General features: G+C 34.4%; 1 protein-coding gene across 4 annotated transcripts in view; it reads right to left on the bottom strand.

Annotated features, from left to right (window-relative positions):
• The window catches only part of Br140 (bromodomain-containing protein 140), a 75,313-nt gene that overhangs the window by 27,568 nt on the left and 25,061 nt on the right, over positions 1–22,684 (bottom strand). For 2 of the 4 annotated variants that reach the window (XM_069827930.1, XM_069827931.1), the window contains exons 10-14: positions 12,103–12,177; positions 9,129–9,247; positions 5,652–5,961; positions 2,606–2,899; positions 801–972 (exon numbers count right to left, since the gene is read on the bottom strand). In XM_069827930.1, coding sequence (XP_069684031.1) covers positions 801–972; positions 2,606–2,899; positions 5,652–5,961; positions 9,129–9,247; positions 12,103–12,177 — 970 coding nt within the window. The remainder of the gene's footprint in view (positions 1–800; positions 973–2,605; positions 2,900–5,651; positions 5,962–9,128; positions 9,248–12,102; positions 12,178–22,684) is intronic. The other 2 variants (XM_069827932.1, XM_069827933.1) reach the window with 1 other exon arrangement.

The raw sequence follows: 22,684 nt of genomic DNA, 5'->3' as shown, positions 1-22,684 counted from the left end.
GGTTCACATTAAGCCCTCGAATTATTTCATTATAAAATAATTTTATTCTGAAAATAAGGAAGATAAGAAGATGCCACTAATGACAGACTACATAAAAATTAACTGAAATCAATATTCAGAAAACATTATTATGACGACCACAGGATTAAAAATTAACTGCATATCCAACTGTATAACATAATTATCCTATATATAGAATTAAACAGTCAAATCATTATTAAGCCATCAATTACCTGCAGTGTAAAATCGCAATGAAATAAGAAATTCAAATATTGGTGGAACAGATAATCCTCTTTGATTTTTATTCATCAGTAAATGTTGAAACATGACGAGGATATCTAATACGGTCTGTTTATTAAATCTGTACCTTGATATGAATTTATTATCTATATCTAATAATATGCTAAGGAACATGAACAGGTTTAGATGCCCTCAATATTCTCGGAAAATTCAACAATTTTCCAAATATCAGCCATTTTCCTTATGTCCACGAACGAAAGTCAAAGTCAAAGTCTAGATTTTCGGCGACTTCGAAGTAAAGTCACGATTGAAGTTTACTTTCGTCAAAGTGTCGATTGTGAATAGGAAAATGGTGACTTTGTACTTTCCAAAGTCAACTTTGGTCCAAAGTCTTGTCTATGAATACGACCTTAAGTTAGTTAAAGTGATGTTTGTCACAACAATATCTGACTGTAATGTGAATTTTATGAAAAGTAATTGAACAGGGATTTTACATTATTTTATCAGGAAATTAAGAGATTAACAAGAAAATAGTATATAATCATATAAATATATTGTACCTGATTCAGGACGATGCAATTGTGGACCATTTCCCCCAAGAGCCATCTTGCGACGGAGTTTTGTAATTTCTGTTTTAATCAGCCGTACTCTCTTAGCACGAGCTAAGCCATGGCGAAGACCCTGGCTTCGATCTTGTAATTCCAATAACTTTGAAAGCCTGTCAGCATTTGCCTGAAAAGAAATTACATTAACAAAAAACTCTTAAAACCAGAATAAACTCACAGAATAAATAAATTACAGTATTTTGATAATGAAAATACAACAATTCAGTTTACAAACAAAGACTATTACAAGCAGAAGAAATATTACATCATCATCCTCCTCCTCCTCCTCCTACTTCTGTTGTTTAAATAATTATCTACTTGAAATGCACTTTTCTATCTTATCACAACCAGGGCCCTGTTGCATGATTTTACTAATATTATTAGAATGAATTTACAAATTACAAGTTACTAGAATAAATTTACAAATTACAAGTTACAAATTACTAATACTAATATTTTCAGTTGCATAATATTTACAATATTTACAAGTTTATCAATATTATTAATGATTTTCACTATCAAAATTTTACAAATTACAAGTTCGTCAAAGTACCATAGGCATTTCATAGCCTCTTGAACTATAACTGTACACAGAGTGGATGGTAACCTCTGCACCAAAATGACAGGAAAAATCTCGGAAGAAACTCCAACCAGGATTTGAACCTGGACTGCTTGTTTCACAATCAAATATGCTATTACTCCACAGCAGTGGACAATATTTCATAATGAAGCTACAATATCATTCTCGTTTCTCAATATTTAATAAAATAACATTTTAAGAATTTTAAATACAGCTTTCAATGCAAAAGTAATTGAGCCATTCCCCCTCCTCTGCTCAGGAAAAATAACGAATCACATACTGCCATCCATTCTAACATTAATCAGAGCATTTTAAAACTCAAGAAATATGGTGTATAATCTGTGGCGCTACAGTCCATGAAGGGCCTAGACTGACCAGCTGGCTGCTGGCCTCACGCCCACATGCCGAAGCAGAGGTAGACGATCATCCAACCAGAATGGAGGTATCGTGTGGTTAGCACAATGATCCTCCCAGCCATTATAGCTGGCTTTCGCAACCGGATTTCGCTACCTATCATAGCTCCTCAAGTGCATCATGATGCTGGGTGGGCACCGGTCCCATACACTGGCCAAAATTTCATTAGAAAATTTCTTCCCCCGTGAAGACTTGAACCAGCGCACATTCCGTAACGCGAGTCCTAGACAGGATACTTTAGACCACGATACCACAGTGCGGGACAGAAATATGGTATATACACAATGAAATATTTTCCGAAATGATCCCAACCAGTTAACTGTTTTCTGGTTTCAACAGGATAATGGAGGAGTCAGATACCAGCAGCAATGCTAAGTTTTCTTACAGTACAAAAATGTAGCTAATGAAGTTGAGGTAATCTCCAAAAAGGAGCAAAAATATCACGGTTAGAAAGACAAAATAACAAGACCATCAGAAGAAGACAAAACAGTCACAGACAATAGAGAAACGTAGTTTGAAATGGTATGTTTATTTATTATGGATTCTAGATAATTGGCTGCCACAGAGAGTATATGAGTGGACATAAGTTGAGACAGGAGTAAAGCACATCCATGAAGAGCATGGAATGAAGCAAACATGTAGCTATGAACTCCCGAAACCTATCCACAGAAGGTGACAATAGTGAATGGAAACGAAGAGGCAGCATTTCAGTTACCATATTACCTACTATATAAAAATCAATATTAGACAATATTCAAAAGCATACCATTGAACGACTCTTATCCGTCACAGCTGCTAATTCACGATCTATTTCTCCAGCCAAACCTTCCTCTGGCTGCTGTTGACTGTGTTGTTGTTGCTGCTGTGATGGCGTTGACTGTGATGATTGTTGTGAAGATTGTTGCACCTGTGTTGTGGGAATGCGTGATGACTTAGATTCTGGTAATGAATTTGAACTTTGCTGAGATGATGATGTACCATCTGGCAACAACAGTCCTGTCGTCATGTCAAAACCGTTAGCCTCAAGATCACGCCTCGCCTGTCGAATAAGTGCTCCTCCCTGAAAGACACAAAATATTTCGATATCTTATTATGTAACAATTCGTAGCTACAAAAACACACCATTATGGTACAAAAAGTACAAGTTTGATGACAAAAATGTCATTAGTAATGAGAAGAATGCATGCACTTCATTTTCCAGTAGAAGTGAGCATTTTCATTACACTGACAGCAATGGAAAAAACCCACCCAAGACTTCTTTGAAATTTTATATGATATAACCTAATAATACTACATATGCTCGGAATTTTTTCCGATAAAGTCCAAATAAAATGCAATAAATCTTCTAAAATGTCAAATACTCGAAAACTACATTTCACTGGTGTGACATTGCAGTAGACATTACTCCCAACAGCAATCCAATACAGATCAATCAAGCAATCAATCAATCAATCAATCAATCAATAAAAGGACATTAAGGATCATGTCGATTCCATGTCAATTTCAAACAACGCTTCTACTCTGTTCTGTCTTTTGCTAGTTCCTCCGAGTTGGTAATTCCCATTTTCATGCATTCCTTCTGAATTTCATCTTTCCATCTACTTCTAGGTCTTCCCAGTGGCCTTGTGTTGTTAAAGGTATTCATATCCCTATATTCGTTTTGCGCTGCTGGAGTCATCCATACATACAACATGTCCTGCCCAATTTCATCTTTTGGTCTGTATTACATCTAAAATTGACGGTTAATTAGCTATAAAGTTTGTGAACATCATTATCATTATTATGTAGAATTTTCCACTTGTTTTCAAGTAGAAATTGGACCAAACATTTTTCTCAACACTTTGTTTTCAAAAACCATTAATTTGTGTTTTTCCTTTTGAGTTAAGCTCCATGTTTCAATCCATAAAATAGTACAGATGTTGGATAAGTTTTTATACAAAATGATTTTTAAATTTCTGGTTAAAAAACGAGAAAATAATAATTTGTGAACAGCATAAAAAGTTTTGTTTGCATTATGTAGTCTGTTAAGTATTTCATATTTTCTGTCATTAGAATTGCAAATCTAGCTTTCAGGTATAACTCCCTGTAAAATTGATTTGAATAATTTCGAGGGAAAAATTGTTCCGGGACCGGGCATCGAACCCGGGACCTTTGGTTAAACGTACCATTAGAATTGTCTATCAAAACACAAAGATATCTGAACTGGAATAAAAATTCCCTAATGAAAAGATGCGCACAAATAGATCTTACATTATTTATTTTAATGTGTCAATGTACAAAAACACACCGCACTCATCCCCCATACTGTTCTAATGTGTTGAGTTCCTGGATATACTGAACCATATGCACCATTCATCAGTGAACATTTCATGTTAATGCACGACAACTCTCTTCCTCGTATGTGTTAACGAATACCTTCATCAAGTCTGGACACAATAACGTTACTACATGTAAAATCTTGGCTTCAGCTTGATTTACTATTGAGTGAGATATCAATGAATATTACTAACTGTAATGTACTACCACTAATGCCACAATGACATGACAATACCTTATATAAAAATAGATCACAAATAGCCTATTTGGGACAGATTTGAAATTTCGCTAAAACAATTTGTGTATTCGAAAATGCCAAAACGAGATTTTACTAAATAAGGGCTATTCCATACGAAATCGATCAGTAAAAAACCTCGCATTTTTTTATACTCTAATTTTTCCCCTACTTATACAAGATGCTGAGGAGAGTGCATTTTCAAAAATATACTATCGAAAGTCAAACGGTTTTCGTATTATTGAGCGACAAATTTAGCGTATTTTATAAAAACAAGCCTCTTTCAGCGCTCAGAATTCTGGAACCATTTACTGCAGAACATTGAACGAGAGCTTATTTTGAAGCTGACATTTGGTAGGTTATGTTAAGAAGTAATCCTTATTTTTTATTGTACACAGAGAGACAGATAATCTGATTTTACTTGCTTTTAGGCTTTTTGGATATTTGTAAAAATGTAAAAAAAGATAGTGAGAAAAAACCTTGCGTTATTAAGAGGAATTCGGCATTGTTTGCTTAGTAGTTCAACAATAAGTTTCGAGGGTATTAAATAGATTATTTTCACATGCCTAGATTTGAATGGCGCAGTACCACACGTACTGGCCGAGAGCTGAACATATGCGAGCGTTGGGCGTCATTTTACTCCTGTGTTTATGAAAACCTGTGATAAAGCTAGCACAGCCATGACTGCTAGACGACACATCACGTGTTTGTCTCCTGGCCTTGCTTGTCTCGACTACCTCCCGTCTCACAGTCAGCTGGTTAGTTCACGCGCGTACTATTTATTTTCTTTATTTGATATTTTCAATATTTTCTTATCAACGTACCACCAGTAAAAAATATGTGTTTATTTGTACTTGATCATTGGGTGAAAGGGTTTCGGAGCCACAACAGTTTAAAGTTGCTAATTTTATGAAAATACGACAAATTTTAATATTATTAATTTAAACACTATTAAGTTCTGACGCCTCAAACTTTGCACAAAGCATTATATCACAGTTGTCTACGGACAGAAAAAGTTTCATTGTATTTGAAAATTGCAAGGTCAATTTTCTCTATATTTCGGTCAATTTGAGATGGAATAGCCCATACTAAAACGAGATTTTACTATCGAATATACTAAAAAATGTAGTTCATGTGTCCCATTATACAACACACCATATTTTTAAGTAATCCAGCACAATGCATGAATTCCACAAAAATAAGTAACATGCACCTTCAAAGCCTTTTCCAATATCTGGTTCAAAAATCCCATTTCGCTTACCTGGTCTCTCATTTTGACTGCAGCTCGGTAAAAGATGGTGTCACGAGAATTATACGCCATGCAGTTGTTAATCATTAAATTAAAATCTTTCTCAAATGCATCAAGATTTGAGTACTGAAAATTTTCAAGTTTGGTTCGCATAGTTGATATATCCATGGGTTGTGTCACTACATCACTATAATCAGGTACTTCAGAAAGATCAACTGGTTCTGAAAATATGTCTCCTGTGTCCCGAGACTGAATCATATCAAGGAGGCGACGTAAGAAACATACCAATGGCTGCAGATGAACTTCCATCCATAGCTCTTTTCTGAAAATAAAACGAAGATCAAGATAATAATGACAATACCACTAACAACAATCATAGCAGTAATAGCTAGCAAGTTTTTTTCCTTCAATTCTTATTTGGAAAATGGGGGGTTGTCTTAAATGCGCGTTTTAAGAAAAATATGTTGCATCAATTTTTTTATGTTGTCTAGTACACTAAATAATACCAAAAGTGTAATCGTTTCTCCTACAGTCCACTTGTTCACAATGGTATCGAACTGCAAGGTATATGACAGAAAAAAAAATTGTTCCAATATTCACCATACTTCAGCTTCAATCCCTAGCAATTAGATAGTGTACATAGTTTTTTTTTGTAAATAGGACATTTAGACTATTAGGCCCTACAGGGAAAGAAATTTTTATTTGATCAAGAGGATCTATTATTTTGCAGGAATAAGTTAACTTGACATTTTATATCTTCTTGAACTGTAGTTAATATTGGTATTCATCAACAAAAATACCTTAAATCCTACAGAAGCCATTGGTAAATTAGGGGTGTCTTAAATTCGAAGTAGTCTTATATTCGGGTAAATATGGTATGTAACCATACAAAAAGTACTTAATAACACCAAACTTCATTAAGGAACTTCATTTTCTATAATAATTTCCTACCATATCTATTTTCTGTTCGAAAATTCACAATGTCAGAATTATAACAAAACTAAATATTAGCGTGCACAGATTATTCAATGGTGTGGAGTATTTGCATATATATGGTACCTACTACCAAACTTTCCTATTGTTTAAAACAGGTAATAAAATAAAAAAAATATCGTAAAAGATGATGAAATTTCAAGTGAACGGCTTTCAAGAATTAAATTTAACTAAGCATTTCAACACACTATATTATTAACCATTTTTCGTGTAAGAGTTAAATATTTCATGTGCATATTTTCCAGATTCTTAAACATGTGAAATGTTTCCATTTGCTAAAAAGTCTAAACAGACAGACAGGCGAATAGGCTTGCTTGGTATCATATTATATTCTCAAAAAGTGCATTTCTGAGATAATTTATAGAGAGATTATCCATATGCTACACAGTAAACACTATTCAAATCTGTAACTACAAAATTACAAACAAATGTAGCTTATAATAACGTTCTATACTCATTCCACTGTAATACACAAAATAATTTCTTTATGAAGCTGAACCAATAATATGATACTGAAGAAATCAAAATGATCTTGATGTTAATTTAAAGTCACATAAGTTATTATGGAATATATGATGACAAAATTAAGATCAAATAAAGTCTATTTTTTTATCACACTTTACACACAAGTTCACAATGATGTTTCAAGAAACAGTGACAAATTACTGCCATGTACTGTAAATGCAGCTGGTATTAGTAAAAAACATACCATATGTATGTATCATCCTAGTTACACAAACAAGCAACAGATTTGAAGAAATGCTAGGAATCTAATACATATTGTAATTAATTATTACTCACTTTAAAAGGCAAGGAATAACACAATTGAAGGATACACGGGAAAAACGAACAATTTTTATTTTTATTTTATTAGGTTATTTTACGACGCTTTATCAACATCTAGGTTATTTAGCATCTGAATGAAATGAAGGTGATAATGCCGGTGAAATGTGTCCGGGGTCCAGCACCGAAAGTTACCCAGCATTTGCTCGTATTGGGTTGAGGGAAAACCCCCCGGAAAAAACCTCAACCAGGTAACTTGCCCCGACTGGGATTCGAACCAGGGCCACCTGGTTTCGCGGCCAGACACGCTGACCATTACTCCACAGATGTGGACAAAAAAAAAAAAAACGAACAATGTCACAATTCCTTTAAGGGTGATGTCATTATCTAATTCACTGTATTACTATAACTTGTGTTATTTTTACCATAAGTGGTAAAGAAGAATTAAAACCACGGATACACTCATCATTTCCTTCATTTCAAGTAGAAACACCAATAAATTTTGCAGTAATATACCGAAATAGATCATTATCTCACCCTTAATGGAAATGTGACATTGTTCGTTTTTCCCGTATATCCTTCAAATTATATCAAACTTTGGTAAGGTTTGAATACATGGCATTCAGATATTTTCCAGCTCCTTAGTTCTTATTTATACTGCTAAACGAACAAAAGGAGTCTTTTTATTCACCACCTGGGGCATAAGAAGCGTCCATCATAGTCAAATGAGCGAATTTGTATTTTTAATTCAGGGAAATACTAGTCTTTTATGAAAACACACCAAATATACAAAACAAATGGAGTAAAAATTACAGCATTAAATTACAAATATGTGAATAACATGTCACGATATGATCAATCAATTATAATTAACACTTAAAACGACATTGTAACATAAACTACATTTATAAATATCATTTTTTTGACTATGGTAGATGCTTCTTACAGGGGAAAAAAGAAAGGCATCAGAAATGTTTCTTGCACAATTGGTGGGAGAAAAGAGAAATATTGAAGTGTGCAACGTGAATATAGTGTCGTGTATTCAAACATTACTCTAACTTGGACTATTTCAAACATGAAATGAGAGGATGGATAAAATTGGAATGAAATCAATACCTGAAAAAAAAGGTCTTAATCCAATTTTTGTTGACTATGTAATAACTACACTAGGGTAACCAGAGTTCCGTTTTTAATGGAATTGTTCCTTTTCTTTACCTTCTTGTTCGATGTCCCAAGAAAAAAGTGAGCGGGATGCTAACTGTACCATTTTTTTAAACTGTCATCCTTCTGTCTAATTTTCTTTTTAAAAAATGTTTGTTTTTTATTTTCGCAATATGCAATATTCACTGTCGTGCAGAAGGGAGAGGGGGGAAGCATACCCACCAGCAGACACGGATATACGCCAGTGCAATGTCTTATCCGTGAGTAAGAGACGCTAGCCCAAGGGTGCACTGTGCTGATGACCACTGGTATATACAATTGTCCTAAACCTGATTTATAATATTATTATAATAAATTACTGGCTGGCATGAAAAAACACCGTGTAATGAACGCACGTAGATAAAATGTCGAATTATGCATGTTTTCAATGAGTGTCGTCTTTTTTTTATTTTGGAAATCTAGTCACCCTAAGCGACACTTAAATGAAGAACGGTTTAAAGAGACGAACTACTAAGAATTATAACATACAACAGAAAATAACAAGTGACTTACACTTTGCAAAGCTCTTTCTTCAATTTCTCTCGTTTACGGACCAACTCACAAAGAAGACGAGCTCGTTCCAAGTCCTGACGTAAACATTGCCAATATTTCAGCTGTCTGTACAATTCACCCTGCAAAAACAAATTGGCCCACAAGATAATTAGTAAAGCTCTTTAAATAAGAAAACATAATTATTACGTAAGTGCTTGTGTTGTGTATTTGTGTAACCAGTGCTTTTCTTCTGGAGAAAAAGGTGGTGGAAATCTGTGTAGAATATATTATAGTGGACGAGGTGATGATTACTGTCCAGTGCACGGGAATTTTGCTGTTTTTAAACCGCCTTATCATCCAACTTTCGGGCCTAAGTGGAATTCAAAGAAAACTTCCATGATGAAAAATACAACCAAAAGGTGCTGGAATGCTGTTCCAGCACGTTTCTCCAGAAAAAAAGCACCGAGTGTAACTAAAAGTGAAAAGAAGAACAAAGGGAGAGGAATATGTGAATCACACGAAAAGAGTACAATATGCATAATTTATCACGTACAATATGCATAATTTATCACCAAGTATTTCATGTTAATGCACGACAATGTTCGTCCCCAGGCTATAAGGTGTATTTATCAGGTCAGACTGAAGAGAATGGAATGGTTTGCTCGAAGTCCAGACATGATCTGACAGAGCATATGTGAGGTATGCTAGGTAAGCATGTCAAGTCGAACTCTAACTCCAAAATGCCATGAAGGAGGTATGGGACAACATCAATCAGGACAGCATCCAGATACTTATTAACAGAATGAATCGCCAAATGGTAGCAGTTATCCACACAAGTGGTGGTAACACACGTTATTAGGAACTATTTGCTTACTAAGGGGGGGGGGGGGGAATTCTCGTAAAGAATGATGAAAAACGTGTCCTTTTATCTTTCACGCCCCGCTAAACAATATAACGATTTAAATGTTAAAAAAAGAAAGAAAAATGGTTTAAAACAATAACGATGAAAATGTTAAAAAATAGAAAAAATCTGGTTTAAAACAAGTTTTACGGTACCCTGTAACATATATGTTAGACTGATGGATTTATGCAAAATTCTCAAGCGGCCTGATTTTATTGCCTCTTAGTGTAATTACCAAATCATTATTCTTGTGAGGAACTACAATTAACACAGAAGTACATTTGGCTCAACTTGATTAGCAATGATCAAAGATCCCATTCATGTAGCATTGAATACATATTAGGTCATTTCTTTTCGGTTTAGAAAATTAGAAATTTAGAAAAATAATAATGGCTAACGATGAGGACAGACATACAAAGAGTCTCAGTGAACACTGATTGAATGTACCTCGGCCAAGCAGTGGTGAGACCCCTATGGCTTCTGCCTCTGTTAGTCTCTATGAATGCTCAGCACAATTCCATAATAGATACAGTAGCAATATGAACTGTGGTATTATCCTGCTGAAAATAGGCGTGAAATGTTTTTTTTTTTTTGGTCCAATGGCAGGGTATTAACTTAACTCACCCAGACACTACAAGTACAAGCAAGCTCATAGATGCTGCTAGTGCCAAGAAGTGTAGACCACTTAGTTTGTCAGAAACAATCCACACTGCACCACCACAAGCAAATGCCATGAAACGTTCTGCATATGTTAATTGATCACATAAAAATCCTTGTGATTTATGTAACTCGCACTGTCCATTGTTTCTTTTTTTTTTTTCCTTCTTTTTTAAAGTCCAAAGATTCTATAGCCACTGACAGCACACGACACACATTCGTATTTTTTTAGTGTACAGTGAAACATCATTCAAGATTCTTGGCTTGTCTACTGACTAGTATGTATGTGATGCAACGTGGCCATGTAGATGAAATGAAGCTTCACTGGAAAAGATAATCGATCTGGGATCAATTCCCAGTTATTAACGTTTTCTAAGATCCAATTACAACAGTGAAGTCTAATGTTGTGTAATGACTTCCCTAATAGGCTCTATGCGAAATGTTTCACGGCAAGTCTTCAGCAGGCTAACGCCACAGCACTAAGTGCTCACAGAAGCAGTGACAGTAGCTACTATGTGAGTCCTACACTTGTCAGTCAACATGCATTCTGTCGATGTTCGCTGTAACTCTCTGTATATCAACCTGAACAGTAGTCCTGTAAGTATGTAAACTTCTACTAACTGTAAATTTCCTGTTACTAGTTAGGCTAATATATTTGTCGAACTATACTGAAAAGTAATTGAAGAAACTCTTAATCTCTTGGGATATGCAGAGACATATACAGAGGAGATATTGTAAAATATGCAAATATAATATCCAGCAAAGTGAGAGTTAATTAGACTATCAGTTTCTCACCAGAGAAACCAGATTTCAATCGTGGGCAAATTTTCTAATGTGTTAGAAACAAAGTGACAGTGGGAAGATTTTTAATCCATTTTATCTGCAATATCAACATTACCTCTGAATCAACTTTATAATTAACCCTAGATTACTAATCATTCGTCTGACAGACTACTCAGGTCGGCAGCAATGCTAATTTAAGATATTTCAGGTTATGTGAGACAGCCGAGACATATGCCAGTTTTAGTATCTTCATCAGTCTATATGAAAGGAATGTTGCTGTTATGTGTGTTGAGAACTTTCAATTGACATAATATCAACGCAGTGTCGTATGACAGACGAGTGTTTAGTAATAACATACCGGTAATGCAAACATTTTACATTATCAGCAAATGGTGATAAAATCAAAATTCTAAATATGAATCAAGAATCTTTATCTTCACGGCTTACTGAACAGGATCATAAACAATTTGCGTATTTGTGCCACAATTTTGCGTAGAAATACCCAATTATTTTGTAATCATTGCTCAAGAGCCACTGTTCAAAGAAAAGGCTGCTGTGAATAGAAGAGTTGTAGGAGATGCAAACGTGTTAAAATGATTAATCACAAGGCTTAAAATAACATGCTCTCGTTTAAGTAAAGATAATTTTAATTACCATTGTGAAGTATTTCTGTCCACATGAAGTGAGTAGTCTGTCAGACGAATGTCCGTCCAACAGAAGTTCAGTAATCTAGGGTTAAAAAGAGACGTTAATAACTGCAGGCCTACATGTAAACCTATGGCCATTTGATGTATCCCATGAACAATTAATGTCATTCTATACACAAACTAAAGAATTTAAACCAGCTACTTAAAGTGTTCACAAATGTTTTAAAATACATAATCAGGATTCCATACTGAAAATATTTAGAGGCTGGATTTTTATGTAAGCTTAGTACCTACTTATAACCCCATTATCTCCTGGCATAGTTGCCTCATAAATGGTGCCATATTGGTATCACTTATGAGATTCAAACCTGTCTTCGGACAGTTGACTAAACAACAACTTATTATTCAAATTCGTTCTCAATTACGGTTTCGCGAATTATATAGACCCATTATCTTTGATATATTAAAATGTCACGTCATAATATATGTTTAATATACATTATCCCCCGTCAGTGATACATAAAACTACAAAGGCCTGCTGGTATCTTGACAAATTTAAAAATGAATTATAACAAAAATAATATTTCATGTAATGGACATGGCAGTTGAACACGGCCAACAATAAAGTAGCGACAAATACGTTGGGGTATATTTCATTGCTTAAGATTTAAAATAAATGCTAATATTGTTCCATTTCATTTTCATTAAGGTAAACAAATTTAATAATCATATTATAATATCTAGTTACGCTCTAAATTGACAAGTGTGATGTTCATAGTAATAATTAATACAGTGATAACTCTATCTTTCCAGTTTGTATTGTTTCGTAGGATACATAGCATAATTTAAAAGTACCGGGAAAAAGTTCATATTGATGTTAAATTATACCTACAGCATCGATCGTTTCTAATTTCGTTTCATCGCATAAATCGTTCACATTTTGTAATCATAGTATCCAAAGTGGAATATGTTGTAACGTTAAGCTATCAACAATATTAAACATATTCCCTTAGCAGAATTCAATTATGTATAATGCAATTGGAACAAAGACTAACAACTAGGCTAATCACTAGTTTTTATTGTCTAGGCCTACTTAAAATGTTCACAAATATTTTAATAATACATAATCAGGATTCCATACCAACAATGCACGATCAACTGATGTAAGGCGATTATTTATTACAATGGTGCGATTTTGTAACAGCAATAATGGAAAGGTATAATTATCGTTACAATCAAATGTCTAGTCATTATTCTGCATATTTCCGTTCTCTTACCTTACTTTCTGCGTTGGGTTTCATTTCATCCATATTATCGGTACTGTTCTTTTCGTTAGCAGTTTCAAGCATCGACAACTTCTGTCCTGAACTGATGAGCGATATGCGATTGGTTGCAGTGAAGAAGACGAAGATGACAAACTGAGACCGAACCTCTGCCGAACTTTGCCGAAGCTTATGTGCGCTACATAGATGCAGTGACGCAGATGTGCCAACTATTACGGATTTTTCCCTATTATTATAGAATTGCATTTGAAGGGGAAATTATTACGGGAAAACAATATTACTGTATTATGGAAAGAATAATATTTTAATTTTTTCTGCAAGTAGAACACGAAACAAAATATATAAAGACCGCTTGCTTCTAATTCTATGCGCTACATTTGGTAGCTATGCGGTGAAATCGTCACTTCCGTCTGTAGTAAAAGGCCGTGTCCCAAAGCTACATATATTTTACAAAAGAAGATAGATAACTAAATAGCCGGATGTGACGTCAGAAGTCATGATCTAAAGCTACGTGGTGCATAGCAATCAAGTCTGTAGTAGCTAGTAAACAAAAATGCTTGCTTGATTATGACTTGTACACTAAACAAACATGGATGCCTCATCAGTAATTGGGGTTATGAAAGCTGAAGATGCTTTGGAAGTAAAATGTAGAACAATACATTACCCTGCACCATTGAAATTGGTACTCCTGTACCTTCTTTATATATTTTTTTTATATTGTAATATTTTAGGCCTTATCTTATCCATGTAACTCGTAATGAAACTAAATTAGGATACCATCTTTTTAATTCAGTGCTGCACTGTGATGTCATAGTTTTAAGAAAAATAGTCTATGAAATACGTGATTCAAGCATACATGTTCAAAGCTCCTAGTGTATAGTTTACTAGTCAGCTAGTTGCTAGTGTGTAGTATAGACTTGAGCTTTGAGGGGACAGCTTCAGTGCTTCCCTTACGTCATAATTTTTTTAGGAAAATAAGTCTGTTAAGAAGATCATGCTTGATTCAAGCATACATATCCAAAGCTCTCTAGTATATAGTTTACTAGTAAGCTAGTTGTTCATCACTAGCATGTAGTATAGACTTGAGCTTTGAGACACGCCTTACTTTGGTGTTAAACCAGAAAGCAGGATAATCAGTGGTGTTACATTGTCGGCATGTGGTATGATTTGTGAAATTGTAACAGAGCCGTACCCAGGGGGGTTCCAGGAGTTGCTGAGCAACCCCTAAAATTGAGCCTAACCTCGTACCAGTATGTGTAACTTAACATGCAAAACACCACATAGTACTGGATGATCGTTAATTACAATAACTAAAAAAATCGTACCGTAAGTACAGTGAGACGAAAAGAAAATGACAGCTGTTTTAGGTTCATAGAGTTTCACTTCAATCCTTTCAAGTGACCTTCAAAATATTTAGTGTTTCATGGTCTCATTATTGTTGTACCAATGATGATTAGTAGATAAATATTAAATTAATAATTAATTTTATACCTGATGTTTATCGAATTGTGATCAATGTCAAAAAAAGAAAATTCAGCTCAAGACCTAGTTCAGTAGCAACCTCTAGGCAGATCAGAGCAACCCCTAATGCTGTCTTCTAGTTTTTTTTATTTTATTGAGTTATTTTACGACGCTGTATCAACATCTAGGTTATTTAGCATCTGAATGAAATGAAGGTGATAATGCCGGTGAAATGAGTCTGGGGTCCAGCACCGAAAGTTACCCAGCATTTGCTCGTATTGGGTTGAGGGAAAAACCCGGAAAAAACCTCAACCAGGTAACTTGCCCCGACCGGGATTCGAACCCGGGCCACCTGGTTTCGCGGCCAGACGCGCTGACCGTTACTCCACAGGTGTGGACGTCTTCTAGTTACGGCCCTGAATTGTGAACAAGGCAAGTGAATTCGGCACTGTATGTTCTGCTTCTATCTGTTGCATACACTATATGTGACTGTTATTTCCTTTGACTGGCTTTCTGAAACGAAGTGTGTAAGTTCTCAAATGCATCCACTAGTAAGAAGACAGCAATATTACAAAAATATCAAAATGGTTGTACAAAGGACTGGCCATGTTTAGTTGTTTCATGCGTTAGTGAAAATCATGTGTGCTCATGTATTTTTTATAGCTCATGGTGGCCATGATGGCTATAGAAGATACGCTATTAAAAGAAGCATAAAATATACGTTAAACAAGCGTATTTCGTATTCTTTGTTAATAATAATGAGTAGACCACGGAACTTCATGCAATTGCATGTTTTTATTGATTTGGCATACTGACAAAGTAAAAGTGCATCTTTGCCGATCATGGTTTCTACGTTCAAATGAAGCAAACTTTATTTTTCATAAATTCATAATTCGAGGATTTTCTCTTTTAAAGGCATACATATTTTTATTTTGCATATTTAAATGCATATATTAACATCTTTCCTTGTTTTCACCGTTTTATTATCCAATTCAAAATTTCTCTCTGATAAAAATAAGGATAATTTCCAAGAAAATAAAAATGATATAAATAACACCGGTAATTATTTAATTGCTGTTGAGGAAATTAAATTGCCGCGACGACAATGGATACTTGTCCATAATGTATAAGTTGGATTGTTTTCCACTTTAACATGATGCTAGCTGTTGCTCTGTATACATACTAGCCGTGTAAGTGTAATTATTCAGGAACCTGAGCGAAAATAAGCATCACCTAGATGTCAGTCAGATTTTTACTACTTTTACTCTGATTTCATAGGATCAAAAATGAAGGTATTTAGACAATGAAGTCACATTGTTGAGGCCATGGTACTGCTGCGAAGACAATGCTGCTGGTATGCTCTGATTTCATAGAAACAAAACTGAATGTATTTAAACTCTGCGACAATGAAGTCTTGTGGAATGTAAATTTTCATTTCAACAAGCTTTACTGCACAATCAAGCGAAGAATCAGTACATGATCAATCTGCTTACCAGTTTAACCTCCGATACACCAAAAGAAAAAAATAGCAGAAAAGACTTATTGAAGAAATGGGTTTCTGAACACAAATGTTTTTCTACTGATGGGAAAATCGTCTTCTGTGCAATATGGCTTCGTAACTCTTATTACTTTAAATTATTTGCATTTATATTGTATTATTAAACTTCAAAAATGTATTTTTATTGCATATATGTATTTCAATTTTAGCACATATTTCAACAGTTTTTACTACTTACTTCTTGTACTATGGGGAAGGAAACAATAATCACTAGTTAGGAACAGGATTCTTTATTCATAAAAGAATAAAAGTAAAGAAGGTTGAATTTATTAGTGACAGGTTATCGTATTTAGTACTTAAGGGTAGATAATAATAGATTCATAATTATAAATAACAATAGATATCATAACTATAAATGCTCACACCCCTATAGAAGAGAAAGACGACAATATGAAGGAGATAGCTTGTATGAGAAATTGGAACAAACTTTTGATCAGTTACCTAGATATCACGTGAAAATTTTATTGGGGATTTCAATGCTAAAGTAGGACGAGAGGATATTTTTAAACCAACTACTGGAAAAGAGAGTGTACACGTAACTAGTAATGATACTGGAGTTAGGTTAGTCAACTTTGCCACATCAAAAAATTTAATTGTGAAAAGTACAATATTCCCGCATAAGGATATATATAAATATACTTGGACTTCTTCAGATGGATTGACACACAACCAAATATATCACATCTTGATAGATAAACGAAGACATACTAGTATAGTAGACATTCGATCCTTCAGAGGGGCAGACTGTGATTCTGACCATTTTTTGGTAACTGGAAAATTAAGAGAAAGACTATCAGTAGCCAAGCAAATAGAACAACAAGTCAATATTAGGAGACTCAATATTCCAAAATTAAAAGATGAAGAAACTAAGCAACATTATCAGGTCGAAATTTCAAATAGGCTTGCCACTTTAGGAAGTTCTGACGACGTTGAGAAGGAGTTAGATATTAATAGCATGTGGAAAAAAATCAGAGATAATATTACAATTGCAGCTGAGCAGAGCATATGTTATTTTCGGACATCGGATTTTTAGGCACTAAAATTGCAGTTTTAGGTGCTTAAAATAAGCTCAAAATTTAATAAATTAGATTCTATTTTAGTAAAACTAAGCATTTTATGATCAAAGCTTCAAACCTATATATTTCACTGAAATCATATACTAAAATACACAAAACATGACACAAAAAAAAGTATATTTAAGAAATGGAGGCAGACAACTGTACATTATATAAACACAGCTGCACAAATTTAATATATTGAAAAAATTAAATAATTATTACACTTTTTAAGTTACTAAGATTCAATTCCATGCTCTTTTTCATAATTATCTGTACAGTATACATCACCAGAATTTTTTCTAAATTCTCCACAGTTAATGTGAGAGGAGCAAATTTTAAATTAGTTACAGCAGAAACATCAATACCTACTGAACATATATTTTTCCTCCAATATCACTCTTGATACTTTTTCCAACAATGAAAATCCTACATTCTTACTTAGTACATTGTTCCACTTATAACTTCCCCCCCCCCCCAGTTTCACCCAAAGCACAATTTGTATTTCACATAGGCATCCTTTACTATTGCATTTGGCTACAAAGAGATTATTTTTTACGTTCTAATTGTTCAATGCTTGCAGGTATGAATTAAAAGTTTGATGTTTTATAGGCAATATCTTTTTTCACTGACGAGTCATACAGACACTCTTTCACTGCTTTCACACACATTCCAGTATCGGATTTAGGTAATTATTCAAGAATTGCGACCACTTCTTTAAAATATTTAGAATAATACCACAGTCTACTATTTACAGTCACGAAGCTTGGGGTGATTTTTTGCAATTCTCGCGATAGTTGCTAGCCACTTGGAGCGCTGTGAATACTAGGAACAACAGACTGTGCCACAGTCATCGTGATCTAATACAGGCCGTAAGGCAGACGATGTGACTCACTTAACCCAATCATGAAGGGCGGCGTTTCAACCATATAAATTAGTTGGAATGCATAAACAGTAACATATATTTCTCTAAAATGTAGTGTAATTCCATTAATAAAATTTAAAACAATGATTATGAGACACTTCAGACATAATTCACTTGCGAGTTAAGATGTAATATTATTTATGGTGTGAAAATTACGTTGTTAGTATGTGTAATACCTGCCTTTATTTCGATTAAATATTGCGAAATTCTTGTATGTACATTCATTTATGCACGATTCAATAATTTTCAGTTGAACTGCACGGATATTTAGATATATTAAATTATAGGTTATGTGTACTGTACCAGTTATCTCTTTCTGTCTAATTTTAGTGGTGTCCAATGCCCTCCCATTACATATGTTATGTCATATGAAAATTATAGGTTATGTTTACTATATTTAACTTACATTCCTATACCAGTCTTCGCAATTATACATTATAATTAAAAACAACGTCATGTATGAAACCCCAGACATTCAATTTGTCTGTATTTTAATACTACAACTGAGTACTGAATTATTGTATTTATCTACTACTTAAGAGACGAAGTAACAGAATCGTATGTACACTAATTTCATAGGAGTGATATGGTAAATAGTATTGAGCTTCGTGACTGTATATACTAGACTGTGACAATACACTACTGACTGAGCCCATGCTCACCATCATGTTGTTACAGGCTGAGGTGGGAGTGGAATATCTGGGCATTTCTCTCTGAATATTGAAATCTTGAGCGAACTGACAAGAGGGAGTTCATTCCTGATTGTTTCAGAAACCCTGTGAAGGGCATGAGCTAAACAGGTTACATGAATGATGTTAGGATAAAAAGTTTTATTAAGAAGTGGAGCTGCAGCAACCATGTATGAGGCAGCATCAGTACAAAACAACAGAACTTTAGAATCATCTATATTGTCAGAGTGTAATGATTGTAGGCCTTTGTTTACAAAATAAGCAATGGTTTAGCTATTCACTTTCGGAAGTTCCTTAACACATACAAAGATACAAGGTGCAGAATCGAAGGTTCATCAGGGTCAAGTTTCCCTACTATCATACTTGCTATATATCTATTCATAGAGTCTGAGGTTTCATCTACAGAGATCCATATGTAAGAGCCACCTATATCTTCCTGAATGAAGTTTCATTGTACATTCTATCTAAATAATTTTTTCTTACGGTAGATACAAAGGGGACATTTTGTTTGCAGTATTTTTGTAAAAACTTTCTAAAAACCGGATTTTCAATTGCATTCCATGGAATGTTGGCAGCAACAAATGCTCGATCAAGTCTGCATAGAAATTGCTGCTGAGGTTGGATGAAGTAGGCTGTGTCAGTAGAGTTTGTTTTATTTGATTTTTCTGCTGAGTCTCTCCCTTATGTCCCTCTCCTTGCACATGCTGCCTAAGGTGCCATTTCGCGAGTTTCATAATTTTCATACGAGCGTCTTAATTACCATTATAGTCAAGTTTCATACGACTTTTTATGCTCGACCATATTTCTAACTTGAAATTATTCATAAGTATTCATGTTATTCTTATCTGACTGAGGAACGGAACTGACCTTGTGCAATACCTTGTCAATTGTGAGATGTGCACAGACACGAAAGTATTGATTTTTTCCGAGAAACAATGTCGACATTGACCTTGACATTGAAAAATGAGATGACAAATTGAATTTATTTGAATATTATTTACAGTTAACGCTAATTATTATTGTAACAGAACTGACTTTATTTCAAATATAGGTGATTTATTGATTTATTGTTGTCTTTCGATTGCATATCCGAGAACAATTGATACGCTTTCATATTGCTACAATGGTATTTTCTGATTGGTGGAACACCTGAACTTTAATGAATAGGTGTACTTTAATGAGGTCCATTAAAGGGCTGCTACCAGGTGTATAATTACTACATTTCGGCATGGTCGAGCATAAAGTGTAGAAGTTAACTGAATTAAAATTCCAAATGTTGTATTGCCTTATTTCTATCACAAACTGCGATTACTAGGTTCGAACAACGAAAATCCCAATGACCCGTAAATACTTTAACTATCGAAATTTAAAAGCGTAAAGTGTAGTTGTCTTTAAAAGAATTTCACCTCAGCATAGCTCAGTCAATGTATAAATATTTAGACCTGCTCATTAAAATATATTTCAACTATTGTTACATACCTGTTTGCTACAAATCTCACAGAATATTATTTTTCCATCGAAAGTGAATTGTGGAAATTCTGTTAGCCATTGCCGGATCAGCATAGATGTTGCATTTTCATCTTTCAGCATTAAGCTGCATAAGATAATGTCCTATCACTTAAAACTTCTCAACACAAATAAGGATGGGGAAAAGGGAACAGCTAGCAGACATTCAAACTAACTGTTATACAGCAATGTTGTTGAAATTCTGTTTGATGAAAATACAATGTTCCATCCATTATTGCAATTTCATGAAAAACTTACCTTTAATATTGCTTACATGTATGAGCATGTGAGTAAATAGTGAAATAACGAAACGTTACATTGATTTCAGCATTTTAAACCGAATATAAACAAATTAGGATCTAACAATCATTTTAGGGCACTATCAAACTTTATGAATACCTTTCAATTTTCACAAAACATAAATATTAATCACTATTTTTTCCTTTCTCCTAAAGCAACAAAATAGGCATTTGCCCTAAAATCCGATGTCTGGTTATTATGAAACTAAGAAAAAAAACCGTGGTTTGATAAAGATTGCTCCATGGTAGTAGAAAGAAGGAAACAAGCAAAATTGAAATTCTTACAGGATTCAGTCCAGGCGAATAGGCTAGAGATAATTATTTCAATGAAAGACGGGAAGCAAGTCATACACTTAGGAACAAAAAGAGAGATTACTTGAGGGAAAAACTGAATGAGGTAGAAACAAATAGTAAGAATAAAAACATTAGAGATTTATATAAGGCATAAAGGAATTTAAGAAAGGATATCAGGCAAGGGTAAACGTGATCAAGGATGAGATGACTTACTTGAAGACCCTCATTCCATTCTGAACAGATGGAAAAACTATTTTGGGTAACTATTAAATGTACAAAGACCAAATGAAGATGATCGGGATGATATCCAAATATAAACTGCTGAGCCATTTATACCCGAACCCACACTTTCTTAAGTTGATTGCATTAGAAAAGCTGGGCTGGAAAAGTACAAGTTTCCAAGTACCGATCAAATTCCAGCAGAATCAGTACAACAGGGTGGAAACGCATTCCAGTGAAATTTATAAACTTGTTCTTACTATTTGGGAAAAGGAAATTGCACCAGAACAATGGAAGGAGTCCATAATTGTACCCAGTGGTGGTATTCGGCTGGTTCAGACGAACCGGTTGTTAAATTATTTCTAAGTAATATTTGCAATTACCATGGACATATACTGGTACCGTATATGTTTAACATAAGTACACATAAGAGAATTGGTTGTTAAACTTTTTTGAATATCACCACTGATTATACCTATCTTTAAGAAGGGGGAAAAGACTCATGGGGCCACCGACGTGGCTTGGTCGGTTAAGGCGCTTGTCTGTCGGTCTGAAGTTGTGCTCAGGTGCGGGTTCGATCCCCGCTTGGGCTGATTACCTGGTTGGGTTTTTTCCGAGGTTTTCCCCAACTGTAAGGTGAATGCCAGGTAATCTATGGCAAATCCTCAGCCTCATCTCGCTATCACCAATCTCATCGATGCTAAATAACCTCGTAGTTGGTACAGCGTCGTTAAATAACCAACTAAAAAAAAAAGACCCATGGCCGGTTTCATCAAGCTTCAATAAATCAATCCAAATGAAACATTAACTAGTGAACTTTAAAATATTTAACAATTCACTAAAATGCGAGCTGTTTACCAACCAAATTTTCTTAACATTTAATGAACAGTAAGTAATGCCTCATTATGGATAAATAACTACGTTCAATAAATTTTTCATAACTACAATCACATACAGTAGAACTTGATTATAGCGACCTCATTTTGTGCGACACCTCGCCTATAACATCAAATATTCTGTGGTTCTAACTAATTCCCCATAAGACATATGCTTTTCTACCTTGCTTAATACGACAAATGTATATGCGTCTATCTCGCATATAACGTCATTTTCAACTTCAGTTTAGAATACGAGTTTCTAAGAACCAAAGTATTTTAAGAAATATTTTGTTGAAATCTGTAACCTAGCATATTCTTTACTCTCTCCTTCTGTCATAGATTTCTGGAAGACAGGCAGGTTCCCCATCCCATTGTAATCTGTCCAAATTCATGCGGTATTAATAGTATCTGTGTGCGGTCAG

The sequence above is a fragment of the Periplaneta americana genome, chromosome 6 (assembly GCF_040183065.1).
Source record: "Periplaneta americana isolate PAMFEO1 chromosome 6, P.americana_PAMFEO1_priV1, whole genome shotgun sequence".
In the NCBI taxonomy this organism is placed as follows: Eukaryota; Metazoa; Arthropoda; class Insecta; order Blattodea; family Blattidae; genus Periplaneta; species Periplaneta americana.
This window is presented reverse-complemented; position numbering and strand designations above follow the sequence as displayed.